The sequence below is a fragment of the Bos javanicus genome, chromosome 1, assembly GCF_032452875.1.
Source record: "Bos javanicus breed banteng chromosome 1, ARS-OSU_banteng_1.0, whole genome shotgun sequence".
NCBI lineage: Eukaryota > Metazoa > Chordata > Mammalia > Artiodactyla > Bovidae > Bos > Bos javanicus.
The window spans coordinates 37,770,953-37,786,440 of NC_083868.1; the positions used below are offsets into that span (position 1 = coordinate 37,770,953).

At 34.3% G+C, this 15,488-nt stretch overlaps 1 protein-coding gene across 2 annotated transcripts in view; it reads left to right on the forward strand.

Moving 5' to 3' along the window:
• Positions 1-15,488, forward strand: part of EPHA3 (EPH receptor A3) — a 406,584-nt gene that overhangs the window by 350,353 nt on the left and 40,743 nt on the right. For both annotated transcript variants that reach the window (XM_061434537.1, XM_061434453.1), the window contains exons 11-13: positions 1,751-1,936; positions 11,089-11,150; positions 12,946-13,155. In XM_061434537.1, the coding sequence (XP_061290521.1) occupies positions 1,751-1,936; positions 11,089-11,150; positions 12,946-13,155 (458 nt within the window). The remainder of the gene's footprint in view (positions 1-1,750; positions 1,937-11,088; positions 11,151-12,945; positions 13,156-15,488) is intronic.

A 15,488-nucleotide genomic window follows, 5' to 3' on the forward strand; every position in this document is an offset into this window, starting at 1 on the left:
AAGTAGAAAATAATTGCTGTCCCTATGTTACAGATAAAGAGACAAAGACATAGAATCACAGTCACTCAAAATCACATGGATAGTAAGTGACAGATGCAAAATTAGACCCTACACAATCTGGCTTCAGAATGCATAGTCTGTGTTACAGTTCTGTACTATCTGTCCTATCAAGTAAGTGTCTTGTCATTTAAAATAAATAACCATGATATCCAAATTTAAAACACGATCCGTGACACCATATTCATACATGATAATGACAGAACTTTATTTCAGAATGTGAAAATTCATTATGAATGCCTCCGTATGGTTTATCCAAAATTAATGTTTACAAAGAGTGCATGGGACTTAGGCAATGTTCTCATAACCCTGCATAAAGAAACTCTTAGTCTTGCTTACAAATTTTAGTGATGTACTTTGCATCCTGACTTCTCCTAATGTTTATGCATCTATAACAGCATATTCTTCCTTTGATTTAAAAAAGATTGTTGAATGTTCTCAAGTTCTTCCCCAACTCTCCCTATAATCCTAAAAACACCCTAGCTACAGATACTGCTATTTTCTCTATGCTTTCTTGAGGGAAAGAAATTAGATCTGCCTTTATTAGCATATATCTATGTGTTTTTCATAGTTTCTGTCACACTGCTGCCAATTGATGAGTATTTATTAAATAAACGTATGAATAACTGCTTTTGGACATTAACTGACTTTAACAAGTTACAGCCTAAGTCATTGTTTTGAAAACAGTTGGCAAGACTGGATTCCTGAGCAAGATTCAAATCTGGGGAAGTCATTTATAGGGATGTGGTTGGTAAATCAATAGGACAACCTGCTGCTTTGTGGAGAGAAGGATTTACTTGGATGAAAAATAGAGAAGAAGCATCTCACTTCTTGACACCTTGGGCTTGTGCAAAAACTCACAGCAAGAGGGTTGGACCAAAAATGTTTTTCCATTCCACAGAAGGCCTAAAAATTGATCATGTAATTTTCCTTTTCAGAAAAATATCTCATTTGACATTAAAAATCACTTTTAATGTTGTACAAAATCCATCTAGTTACACAACATTAGGATTTCTTTTATAAACCAGATACATTCTATATCTGACACTATTTAGTGGCCATCACTGTGGCAACCTTGTTGTTGCTGTTCAGTCACTAACACATTTCTGACTCTTTGCAACACCACAGAATGCAGTATGCCAGCTTCCCTGTCCTTCACTATCTCCCAGAGTTTTCTCAAACTCATGTCCGTAGAGTTGGTGATGCCGTCCAACCATATCATCCTATGTTGCTCCTGTTTTCAGAAAGCAGAAATATGCAGTTAAATTGGTCCTCTTGGTGAAAACAAAATGATGAGACACATCTCAAATTTAATCAAGTGCTCAACTCATTATGTTGGTGCTGCTCTGTTGATTATTTTGAGGCTATGAGAATAAGGAGTGAAAGTCTAATAGACACAGCTTTCAACTTCCTTCTTACCCTTTCATATTTCATTGTTCATAATGTAGTACTTCAGAAGACACGGAGCTTATCACAAGGTCCACTTATCACCAGGGTGTGGATGGACTAGGGTTTTTAGGGAGTCTCAGATTACCATCTTCCAAAATAATTTGGAGGTCTATGAGTGTACATCTTGCAGGTAAAGGGTGTAAATATTTTGAATTGAATTGTTGAGAGAAAACAGCTGCTCTCTAGTAATGATTTTTGTAATATCATTCCTTGCCTTTTCTTGTTTTCTTCTGCAATCTAACAGGTGAATTTGGAGAGGTGTGCAGCGGCCGTTTAAAACTGCCTTCAAAAAAAGAGATTTCAGTGGCCATCAAGACCCTAAAAGTGGGCTACACAGAAAAGCAGAGGAGAGACTTCTTAGGCGAAGCAAGCATTATGGGACAATTTGACCATCCCAATATCATTCGACTGGAAGGAGTTGTTACTAAAAGTAAGTGAAGTCACAAAACTGATTATGTGTATGTTAAGCAGAGGTTGTTTAAACCCAAAGCCAATAATTTAAGATTTGGGGTCTTATTTTCATAAGTCTCTGTTAGTCTTGACAATAAAAACAAAACAGTTTAAGATTAACACATAGACAAGAGATCGAATATATTTAACTAGTATTATATTGACTACTATTCTAGATCTTAAAAAGCTTTAAAAAGCTTAGGAGCTAAACCTTGGACTATATTAAGACATGTGGGTTAAAAAAATAGTTAAGTGAATTGTGTGGAACTTTATGTTATGTGGAGTAGCAGGGAAAACTAATGACTCAGTTTTGACAGAAATTGCTGGGAACTCCCAGATAGCTGCCTTTTCTATTATTGTTCACCAGTTTCATTTAAGCTTCCAAATCTTTACCCCCCTGGCTTTGGAAAAATTATGAGAGTTTGGGGAATGCTTCTGAGCTGTAAAGATTGGGATCACATTAGACCCAAGCCCTTTTCTCTGTTCTCTATGGATTTCAAATAATTCTGATCTACAGTCCCAGATGGATTCTTGACTGCTCTGGCTCACAGCTTGTGGTGGAGACCTGAACTAATTTCCATGATAGCTTCTCCAGCCAAGCTCAAAAGGGATCCCTTGAGGCAGATATGTGATTTTTGGCTCCAATCCCAAAAAAAATCTCTCGAGAATGATCTGGAATTTATTTTTTTCTCCAGATTTTTGGAGCACGAAATGAAGAATGAATTAAATTGGCAACAAACTTCTTAAAGTGAAAGACAGCATATGGCAGAGAATTTGGCATCCTTTAGGGGGTTATTCATTGGCACCGTATTTACATATTCTATGGTTACCAACAGACATCACACATTACAATTTTCGTGATGATATTTTTCTTTAACATTACATGGAGCGCTTTTCAAATGGCACTAATACCTAGTCTCATTTTAGTGTGACTAAAAAGGCAGTTCCTTATTCACAAGAGCATGGTGTAATTGAAATATACCTTGATTTCCTTAGAGTTTTTTTAATATAGTAAGCAGGGTTAAGAACTTAACAATGTAGAAGAACTTGGTCATAAGCTATAAGCACACATTGTCTTATTAGAAGCATATTTTTCCTTCTGTACTCATAAAAACAAGGCTACTTTAGTTGTAACACTAAAACATTTTCTGATGAAAACACCTGTTTTAATTTTTAAAAATTAGTAATGAAAATACTGTTAGTAGTACTAAGGATTGGAAAACTCTATTAAGTATCCTTTTCTTCAGGGCAATACCATATCTGTAGAATATCCTACTTAATATTAGGATTACATAATCATGTCTCACTAGCGTTTTAATAGTTGATTAACCTTTTAAATCCTCCATATCATTCTCACCAAGTGGTTGTCCTTCAGATTTTGAGACCATTGTGAGGAGAAACTCACTGGTATTAAACTACATACTTATATAGACATTTTTCTTTTCATTCTCAATTTTCAAAATTCTCAGTTTTTTTGTTTCCAGTGTGCTGCTACTGCTGCTAAGTCGCTTCAGTCGTGTCTGACTCTGTGCGACCCCATAGACAGCAGCCCACCAGGCTCCCCCATCCCTGGGATTCTCCAGGCAAGAACACTGGAGTGGGTTGCCATTTCCTTCTCCAATGCAGGAAAGTGAAAAGTGAAAGTGAAGTCCCTCAGTTGTGTGTGACTCTTAGCGACCCCATGGACTGTAGCCTACCAGGCTCCTCCGTCCATGGGATTTTCCAAACAAGAGTACTGCAGTGGGTTGCCATTCCAGTATAATGAGTTATTATTATACTGTTTTGTTTTGCTAGCTGTTTTCTGCAAGTTCATTTACTGAATGATAAGCAAAATTAAACCATAATCATTGTGGAAGATTTTCTTATATAAAAAATGTAATAATCAAATATGAATTATAGTCATCTGGCAAATAAACCCATAAAAAAAAACCAAAGATTGAAATGCAAGAAAAAATGCATTTAAAAATTGACCTTAAAAAATTGCAGGTATTATACATTAAACATTTTATTCAAGTAGGAGTCTGTAATATTCTAATATGAATTACAACTGCCTTATTCTTAGAGTGAAAGTTCTAAATTTGATATATCTCCTTGGTCAAATATGCATGCAAGAGACTGCCAAATCTAACTATATAAATCCCAATCATCTCATATAGTGCAAACGTAATAGAGTTGCAAACCTAGAATTAGATTTTGAACTCCTTTAGTGGCATATTTAAAAGCTCTAAGTCTGGTGCCCTATTACAACAGAGGGGAAACAGAAATAACAGGGCAGTTTTGTCACTGAAAGAAATTATTTAATCCACTCCTATCGTTTTCTTTGTTCCCCAAGAATATATAATTGCTAAAACAACCTACTTGCAAAGCTCAGAAACATGCGTACAACTAGAAATACAGAATTTATAATTTAGTGAGCAAATTGTGTTTCAAGAAGAAAAGAAAGCATATTGGTATCTGGATTAAGAATCAGGGAGTCGGAGATCAAGCTCCGATTCAGCTCTCCTGATGTGTGAGACATCTGACAAATCGAACCACTCCAACAGACTCGCTCTGTTCACTTGTAACACAGAATTAGCAGTCCTGCTTTACTATTTCCAGGTCCTTTTAAGATCAAATAAGGTTCCATAGGAATATATTGTTAAGTGGAATACAACTATGCAAATCTAAATGATCACTTCTGGTTGAGTTTGAAAAGATTTTACTAGTTCATCTGGGAGTATTGAAGAAAATTATTGAGGGCAATTCCTTTCTTTGCTCAAAGATAATTTTTATTATGACTATTAGTTATGTGCTTTGAAACACTGAATCTATTCTAATGTATCATTTTCAAGTTAGAGAGAGCACTTTATTCAATCATTTTATTTTCATTTATTTGAATTGAGCTATAAACAATTTTAATGGTGTGGTTTTGAGCCTGATGATCTTAAACAAGAGAAGGTGAGAGAGTCTCTGATCTTTAAAGTAGCAGAAAGCTGGGGGCACAGTCCTGCTTAGAACTTCATACTAACATGTGTTATCAATTTCAGTCAACGTTCAAAATGATGGAACTTGTTTTTAGCAAATGTTTGATATTTCTGCCATCACACCATTATTCAAAAGATGTTCAGACTGCATCCAAGAAGACTTTCCATTGGCCACTTTTCACATAGTGAAATAGAAGGAATTATGTTGAATGAATTGGAGAAGGAAATGGCAACCCACTCCAGTGTTCTTGCCTGGAGAATCCCAGGGATGGGGGAGCCTGGTGGGCTGCTGTCTATGGGGTCGCACAGAGTTGGACACGACTGAAGTGAAGTCCCTTCAGTGACTTCAGCAGCAGCATGTCGGATGAGATGTGTTTTATGTTGTTATTTGGGGATGGATTATTTTCTAAAATTTAAAAAGTAATAATGCAACTTAGCTGTAACCTAAGCTATTGTATTATTGAGGAAAGTCATAGGCAGAAGATTAAGAGGATTCCTCATATTGAAAAGACTTCTATATTGGTGTGGGTGTCCACTGGACACCAAAAGCTCAATCATTTGCTTGCATTTTCTGTACATATGGTAATGACATATTATTAGAATTATTTGTCATCTTTAGTGACTATGCCATATTATTTCTATTTCTTATTTGCCTCTCTCTAAAACTTCTTTGGCATTTGGCTCAAGGACACTGCTCTACATGTCATAGTTTTAATAGACTATGTATATTTTATATATATTTTACTAATAATTTGTAAAGGCAATTTGTTATAATAAACTTTAGAAACTGATGAAGCAAGTTATGCATTTGTGACTATAATTTGATATATGAGTTGAAAACATCTCTAAGTGGCCATTATCAACCAAGCTAGGAAAATCTTTACTCAATATATTAGAATAAAAATAAGTAACACAGGGAATCTTATTTTTACATGTTTAAAAATTTTCCTTATTTCCTCAACATTGTTCGCTCATATCTCTCTATTGAATTGGCCACAATTATAAAATAATATGTTGCTGTGTATTTCCCCCAATCGTTTAGATAGGATAGGCTTTGATGTTTTTGAAAGATTATATTTAGTTTACAAAATTTGTTAGAGCATGAGTTGAATGTGCTCATATTGCCTCTTACAGAGTGCTAGTTTAAATATGCAATATCTCTCCTAAAGGAAGAAGAAATATAACTGTACACTTGTTTCACAACTGAGTAATTCTAGTCTTACACAAATTCTTGCAGAAAGGGGGAAAAAAAAAACCCACACATAAAGCTAGTGATATCTTGATATCAAACCATACAGGAATATTATCAGAAAAGAAAACAAGAGATTAGTATAACACATGAACAAAACTTCAATAACACTGGGATAATTATGAAACCATAACTGCTGCTGCTGCTGCTAAGTCGCTTCAGTCATGTCTGACTCTGTGTGACCCCATAGACGGCAGCCCACCAGGCTCCCCCATCCCTGGGATTCTCCAGGCAAGAACACTGGAGTGGGTTGCCATTTCCTTCTCCAATTCATTCAACATAATTCCTTCCTACCATAACTAGCAATGTATTAAATAAAGATACCTTATCCTGCCCAAGGTTAGTTTATTTCAAGAATGCAACATTAATAGAGAGAAAAAGCCAGTCTCAATAGATGCAAAAATAAACACTTTAATTAAAATTTTTTTTCTTAACATATTATGCATAGAAATATTCATGCCTGATAAATGTATATAAATCCCTCCAAAACAAAAGAAAACAAGCCTACAAACACAATGAAACCATGAAAGCATTTCTTTCAAAGTAGGAACAAGTCCTCTATCACCATTTCAGTTTATCATTTGATATAATGTCTTAATTTTTGAAATTAAACAAGAAAATAAGTAAAATGTAGAAAGTTCAAAAGGGGGAAAAAAACTAAGCTGTACTTATAAAATCAAACTGATAATATTCCAATTATTATTTTCATTAATCATTATTCCACTTAGACAAATCAGCTCTGAATGGAATAAGGGAGAGTAGAAATATTGGTCTTTTTCTTAAAAGTATTAAATTTCATTTCACATTAAGCATAAATACATTAAAAATTTTAATCAGCTGAATGTAAAGTTTTTGATGTGTAAAGAGTAGAACTGGTTAAAGAAGAGTTGGAGAAAGTACTCTTTAGCCTGATTTTGAAGAGAGAGACTATCCTTAGCTGAAATAATAGATCTGGTATGTATGATCAGTTCTAACTGGAACTCTTATTTAGGACTATGGACAAAATAGAGTTGGTCCCTGCAGTGGTTAACTCATAGACCGTTGGATGTAACAGGGATCATTCTTAATGTAAATAATATCTTGATTAAAATGGAATTTGGAAAAGATTGTCATGTGTGTTTATATGATTTAATGGTAAACCTGTAGAAAAATATTCTAATTCAGTTCATTATAATATTTCTATCAGTTGGCTAGTTATAGTATATGGAAATCTATAACCAAAACATTTTCTTTCTAATCAAAGGTGGTTCAAATCATCCTTTCTAAGAATGCTGAGGCCTAGTTTGTCAATTTTCTTCAATTTTCTTTCTCCTGTTTATGCTCTTTTGCTTCCACTCTGATTCTAATTACGTGAATACTGAATACTGACTGCTAAGGTCACAGACTTTGATTTTATGAATCACATGTATGTGTTGGAGTATGTATAAGTCTTGAAAGCAAGACAGAGTATGTAATACACAATTACTGTTAATAGCAATTAATTGCATTTCCTATGGAAATGAATTAAATTTCAATAATTTGTAAGAAGTAAATCATTTATACATGCTTTTTATGTTTGATTGAAATTATTTTAGTCTAAAACCACATTTATTTGATAACTACAATAAAAAGTCTATGGCTGGCTCTATGTTTATCACATTATCCTGCTGTCTTTTTGTAGAATATTTGATTAAGAAGGTGGTGAAATAGATAGTGCTGAACTTGAAATGCTTAGACATTTTGAATTACATTTCTTTGGTCAGCAAACAAAATGATTAGTAATATCTCTGAGCCACTGGGGAAATGAACTCATTGTTGTGCTTCCCTTAACCCTTTAATTATGAAAGATCATGATTTTATCTATACTCATGTCAGTTGAAGAACAAAAGCAAAATTCCACTGCACGTTTCATTTTGCTGATTCTTGATGGAGTTTCATTTCAGCCAAACAACAATAATTTCATTGATTTTTTTATGTGTATCCAGATGTTATTAAGGATCTCTGAGGGAAGTTAATGACAGGGGCTTTTGAAGAAACTGGTAATGTCATTTCTAAATCAAGATACACATGAAAGAATGTGCAAACTTTGATAGAAATACATTGAATAATGTGCAGATGAGCTGGTATTTTATAAATAATTTCCAACTACATTTAACACGTGTTAGAACTAGTCCTTACCACTATTGCCATTTCTTTTCCTTTTACTCTGTTTATCATAATCAAAATCACAAGAAAAGTAAGTGAGGATACTGCTTTCCAAGGTAGAATATTTGTGATTCTGTTTACTTTTTGTCTGTACATTTGGGTTTGCTGAATCTTTGAACTTAATGCAAAGCACATTTTCAGACTTGCCCAACTTAACTGATGTGTTTACAAATACCTAAATTACAGAGCTAAATGCAGCCTGATCTGATTTCTGAATGGTCATGGGGCTTTGGCTTAATTGACTGGTTTGATTTTTCAGCTACTTTTATTTCCCTTGCCAAACATTTTACCAGACATGCTAACAAGAAATGAAATGGTCATAGGGCTGGGAGCCAGAAGGAAAAGAGTGATAAGCAAAGGTCTGGAGAATACACAAACATAGTAACTGGCCACTGTAATTGAGAGTTTACTGTAAGCAGCAATATATCTGTGACTATGTTCGAGAGCTGCATTGAGTTTCATGAGCATGTTATTCTTCTAAGAATTTGTTAAGGAAGAAACATAGAAACTTACCGTGAAGTAGGGAAAACATGCATGTGCAGGGTTTCATTCATTTGATTGTTCATTTATTTCACTTCATGTTAGTTCTCTGGAATCAGTCCTTAGATATTTGATTTACTAGTTCAGGAGACAGAGAAGTTTCCAAGAAACTGTTGAATTTTCTCTTTCTTCCTTAAATCAAAGTTTAGTTAAAATTTTGAAGAAGCAAGACTGGAGACTCACGGTTTTGACTAAAATAACTTTTCAGGCATTATCAGGTTGTTTCTTGTATTTGAAAGTGTGGAAAATTTTATTAATATTTAGCTTAAAAAAACTTTATATCAGTGGTACACCAAGAGATGTATAATGTGTCTGGTATATTACCCAAAATACATGACTAAATCGGTCTTAAATGACAACAAATCACTGTGTCAGTTGATTTGTACATATATGAAAATCTAACAAATTTTACAGAATTTAAATAATTTCCTCACCTCTAAATAAATAAGACATACAGCTTGGGGTATATTCACATACTAAATGTAGTAAGTGTAATCTTCCTGGTACTAAGCCATACTTCACAACCAGTATGAATTAAGAGTTTCACTAATGGAAGGAAAAACAAGGAAAGACAGCTATTTTATGGCATCAATATGTCAAACAAACCATGATGCAGAAGAACACATGAAAAAAATTATGCATGCTCTACAATTATGTGACATGAATGTTTGTTAAAAATATATTCTGTGCTCAAGGTCTCTCATGCTTAGTCAAACTTAACTCGGGTCTTCTGGACTTGGAAAATAAGTGGGTTTTTCTTTTTTTTTTCTTTCTATAACATGAAAGATTTATATTTAAAGCAGTATATAAAGAAAGCAACATAAAGGAAGTGAATTATGCTGTGGTAATATGGGTAGGTTTTGAAACTGGAGTTACATTTTACTGTAATAATTTTTTTTAAAGTGCTGTAGTCTTCAGTTATTCTTTCAATTCAGAATGATCTGTAGAACTGACACGCAACAGTTGCCTCAATTATTACCTATAGTTGAAGATTTATTCTATTTGTAGACCTAAGTATCAGCATACTTAGCACTTCTGTGCATTTGTCTAGTGCTTTTCCATATATTTAATGTTTCCCTCAGTGTACATTTCCGAAGTAACAACATAATTAATATATTCAAGTTGAAATTTCTGGTTTTATAACTTATTAGCTATGAGACATTAGATTAATTACCTTCTATATGTTTCAGGTTTTTTTCATGTAAAAAGTGAGAATGATGATAATTACTGTCAGTATATATAAAATAGTGAAACTAGCACTTTATACAAATAAAGTATGTATAAAGATATTTAAATGCTTGTTAAAATGTTTAATGGTGTTTAAGACCCATATTTCTAAAATGGTTATTATAAGTTACTACCAACAGCAATTTTAATTTTATTTGTCTTTTAAAGGTAGTGTGGATTTTATAACTGTTAATGTGTTAATTGAATATGGATTAAAATGGTTATAATTATTAGTCTTAATTATTTTGCCAATTTACACGTAGGATCCATGAATGTAGGGACTTTGATTTACTTGCTTCTAAATAACCAGCCCAAGAGAAAACACCTAATATATAGCTCTGTACATATCTGTACAAAGTGTAAATAATTGTGGAATTTGGGGCTCTACTTGGGCTTAAAGACAGAAATACTTGATTTTGTATATCAGCTAAAATAAAATGCAATTAGAGTAAAGAAAGTGTCATCATTTGATTTAAGGAAAGTGAAAGTGAAGTCGCTCAGTCATGTCCGACTCTTTGCGGCCCCATGGAGTGTAGCCTACCAGGCTCCTCTGTCCATGGGATTTTCCAGGCAAGAGTACTAGAGTGGGGTGCTATTTCCTTCTCCAGGGGATCTTCCCGATCCAGGGATTGAACCTGGGTCTGCCACATTGCAGGCAGACGCTTTACCGTCTGAGCCACCAGGGAAGTCTTTTTCCTTTTGATTTAAGGAAAACCATGTCAAATAAGCTAATTTACATATCATCTAGGTTATAGGCCCTTTTTCTGGAAACAAATCTTTCTCCATTTTTTGGTTTCATTTTCTACTGAAAACTAGTTTTCTTTTTAATTGCAACTTTGCAAATTTTAGAGGACAGAGAAAAATTTATGTTTTTTAATTAATCAGGTATATCAAAATGTATTATGTGTGTTCATTGCATGGTATTGAACTCTACTGATGATTATGCATTTATTACTTATCTAAACCTAGGTAAACCTGTTATGATTGTCACAGAATACATGGAGAATGGTTCCTTGGACAGTTTCTTACGCGTAAGTATATACTTTACATGCATTTACCTATCTACACCTTATCTTTATCTACTACAAACATATATAAATATGGAATAAATTGCTGAAAATGAGAGTGGCAACCTCTATTATGATCCTGTTAGATAAAGTTTTAAGAAAACTGACTTTGTTGGGACTAAATAGTAAAAGGAAGCTTGTAAAATTACATCTTTATCTTGTAGCATCCAAATGTTGATGGTTTATATTTTTAAAATAAATTTGTGTAATTTTCTCCAGTGTTTTTTATTCAGACAAGATTCACATTAGTTAAAACAAAAATTTAAAGGTTCTAAAGTGAGACATAAATAAAATTGGTATAAGACAGAAACACACTTTTCTTTATTTAAAGCAACCTCCATCTACTATAAGACAAAAGACCTTCTCTCTCTTACATAGTACTGTCCTCTCAGAACCTAAGCATGTGATATAATGCCTAAGGATTCTCAATCCAGAGTTATCATTCCTTATCATAACTTATATACATACATATATACATGTATAACATAATTACATATAAATTTCAGCTGTTTACATTTATAAAAATTGTTCTAATAATTTCAACACATATTATATTCAAAGAAATTCAGAAGTTATGTGGAATACAAGACACTGTCAATCATCAGTCACTACAAGGATAAAAAAGATTAAAAATCAAGACATAGACCCTATTCTCAGGGTTCTTTCAGCACTATGTAGATAAGGATAGATAGATAGATAGGTAGGTAGATAAAACATATACTATAATTCATAATCATGGAGAAAATTCTAATTTGTGTATGAATGAGAAATTATATTCTTTATTTTAATACTTGTGAGGCAAATAAAGATTTTAGTAGCAATTATTTTCACAGACATATTTCAAAAACAAACATTTTACAACTCAGGTAATTAAAAGATTTAATAAGTATTCTTTTAAAGTATAATAAGTATACCTTTTAAATTATTGTTTGTTTAAATATTACTAGACATTAAATTTTTATATATCTATGTATATATGCATACATCTATCTAGCTATCATCTATCTATTGTATAAATTGTATATTTCTATTTTAATCCAGACAGATTGGAAACTTTTCTAAATCTAGTACTCTGAATTTATCTCCTATTGCTTTCAATTTTATGACCTAAACCTTGAGGTTGGGCAGAAAAACACATACTCAGTAAATATTTTTGACTAATTTTCAACTATTTTTTATAATAAAGGATTTAATGTTACCTTATTTGAAGTAATTAATAAAACACATGAAAATAAAAAGGAAGAATAAACATTCAATTAAGCCAATAAACACGAGAAACAGCCAGACGATCCATTTTATTTTGTTATTCTTGACCTTAAAGTTTCTGAGGAGTTCGTCTCCTCAAAAGACCAGCAAAGTTCTGGTTTTGAACCTTAAGTTAAAGAATATTAGGCAACTTCTTGCTACAAAGTATTGTAGCTACTATACTGTTTTGCTTTACTCTTGTAAAGCAAGAGTGTACTTGTGTACTTAGGCTTGTGTACTTAAAACCAGGACGCATGCTGCTGCTGCTGAGTCACTTCAGTCGTGTCCAACTCTGTGTGACCCCATAGACAGCAGCCCACCAGGCTCCCCGTCCATGGGATTCTCCAGGCAAGAACACTGGAATGGGTTGCCATTTCCTTTTCCAATGCCTGAAAGTGAAAAGTGAAAGTGAAGTCGCTCAGTCATGTCTATAATTCAGTATATGAAAATGTAATCAAGATATGTCTTAGGAAATAGCAACACGTCTTAACTGTACATTTGAACTATTTCTCAGAAACATGATGCCCAGTTTACAGTTATCCAGCTGGTAGGGATGCTTCGAGGCATAGCATCTGGCATGAAGTATCTCTCAGACATGGGCTATGTTCACCGAGACCTTGCTGCTCGCAACATCTTGATCAACAGTAATTTGGTGTGTAAGGTTTCTGATTTTGGACTTTCACGGGTTCTAGAAGATGACCCAGAAGCTGCTTACACAACAAGAGTGAGTAACTTGTTTTCTTTTTTTATTCTTTTATATTTAACAACTTGCATTATGTTGACTAACAAATAAATAGAAGTCACATCCCAAAATGCTTTGTCAACTATGTGTGCATGCATGCCTGTTCAGTCATTTCAGTAGTGTTAGACTCTTTGCAAACCCATGGACTGTAGCCAGCCAGGCTCCTCTGTCCCTGGGATCCTCCAGGGAAGAATACTAAAGTGGGTTGCCATGCCCTGCTCCAGGGGATCTTCCCGACCCAGGGATGGAACCCATGTCTGCTGCATCTCCTGCATTGCAGGCAAATTCTTTACCACTGAGTCACAGGGGAATCCCTTTGTCAACTGTATCGTCCCCCAAATGAGATTTATCCTTTAAAAATAAAATATTGTTACTTATTCTGGGAAAATAGATGGTCACTGTCCATTATGTGAGTAATGATATTAATTCTGAAATTTCATGTTGGTTTAATGATTTTCCACAAAAAGGCAGCAAGATTCTCATGCATCTAAATCTTATTTACTCATCTTTTCACCGTGGTTGCCTTTATATATGAAAATAAAAAGTGATAACAAGCTACATGGAAAGCAGTTAGGCAATTACTGTACCAAAATCTTCATTAGCCATGAGAATGAGAGGTTTTTTTTTTTAAAAAGACGGTCAACTTCTGCTGGTTTCTTCTTAATTCTAGAGGTTTATCCCTGATTAAACAAACAAAGGAAAAATTCTCATTCTTTTCATGTGTCATGAATCTCAATAGCAATTAACCTCTAAGGATGTCAGATGGCAACTATATGTCACTCTAAGAAAGAGTTCAATATGCAAGATTGAATTTCATCTACAAGTAAAACTACAGTGATAGAACCACAGAAAGAAGCTGAGAGCCCCAGATATGTTCCTAGATGTGCTGACTTAGAAGTTAGAACTCTCCTAATGGCTTTCACCCTTGTTTGTAATTCCCATGTTAAGTTATGCTCTTAGTAGATTACCTTTGTTCATGAATCTGTGTTTTTAGAAACTGTGTTCTGCATAAAAATGTTGCTGTTCTTACTTCATTAGATTAAGAACAAGAGAAATGTAAGAAATTTTTATATCTTGCAGCCAGTTGATTGAGTTTAGACCGGTGACTTCTACACAGCTCTGAAAATGTGAAAAAATTACACATTTTGGGGGTGTAAGTATCTTGATAGTGTCTTTTAGTGCTCCTTCTTTGACCAGAAAAATTAATTAGCCAACATGCTGCAGCAAAGCATTTTTGTGACTAAATTATTATTACAGGGGACAACATATGCAGCAGACAATAATATATTTGCTATCCAGAGGAAAATGGTTTTTATTTTACTTGCTACTACTCTGCATTCTGGGCATCCCTGACAGCTTAGTGGTAAAGAATCCACTTGCCAATGTAAGAGATGTGGGTTCAATCCCTGGGCCAGGAAGGCCCCCTGGAGAAGGAAATGGCAACCCACTCTAGTGTCCTTGTCTGGGAAATCTCACGGACAGAGATTTAGCCCTGGTGGGCTAAAGACTATGGAGTGGCAAAAGAGTCAGATATGACTTAGCGACTAAACGACAACAATAAATGTGCCTTCTACAGATACCCCTCATAATCTTGTGATACTTTGTGAGCTTTTAACATACTGCATGAAAAGTATCGTTCTTGCGGGCATTATCCGTGTTACAAGAATCTCCTTATCCAAAACATTTTTCCAGTTCTAATAAAAGCTATTTGTGAATAAAAGCCTTTATGTCAGATGTTCTATTTTCTGGTAATTCATTTAGGTTCTAAACTGTATTCCATATCCCATTTTTAAATGAGAGCACTCTTATTCTCAATACTAGTCTTGATTTCCAGTGTTAGGGAAAAAGAATTTTTCTTACCCTTCAAAGCTTCTTTTGCTACTGCTGCTGCTAACTCACTTCAGTCGTGTCCGACTCTGTGCAACCCCATAGACGGCAGCCCACTAGGCTCCTCTGTCCCTGGGATTCTTCAGGCAAGAATACTGGAGTGGGTTGCCATTTCCTTCTCCAATGCATGAAAGTGAAAAGTGAAAGTAAAGTTGCTCAGTCGTGCCCGACTCTTCGCGACCCCAGGAACTGCAGCCTACCAGGCTCCTCTGTCCATGGGATTTTCCAGGCAAGAGTACTGGAGTGGGTTGCCATTGCAAAGCTTCTTTTAGCTAGTCTAATAATCAAATCAACATGAGACAGATTAACAGGAGAATAACAAATTTAATTTCATATGCATGGGAATCCCACATATATGAGAGAGTCAAAGACAGAAAGGTAAAATGAGGTATATATGCCTCCTTGAGCCAAGGAGAGCCTGGAACTTC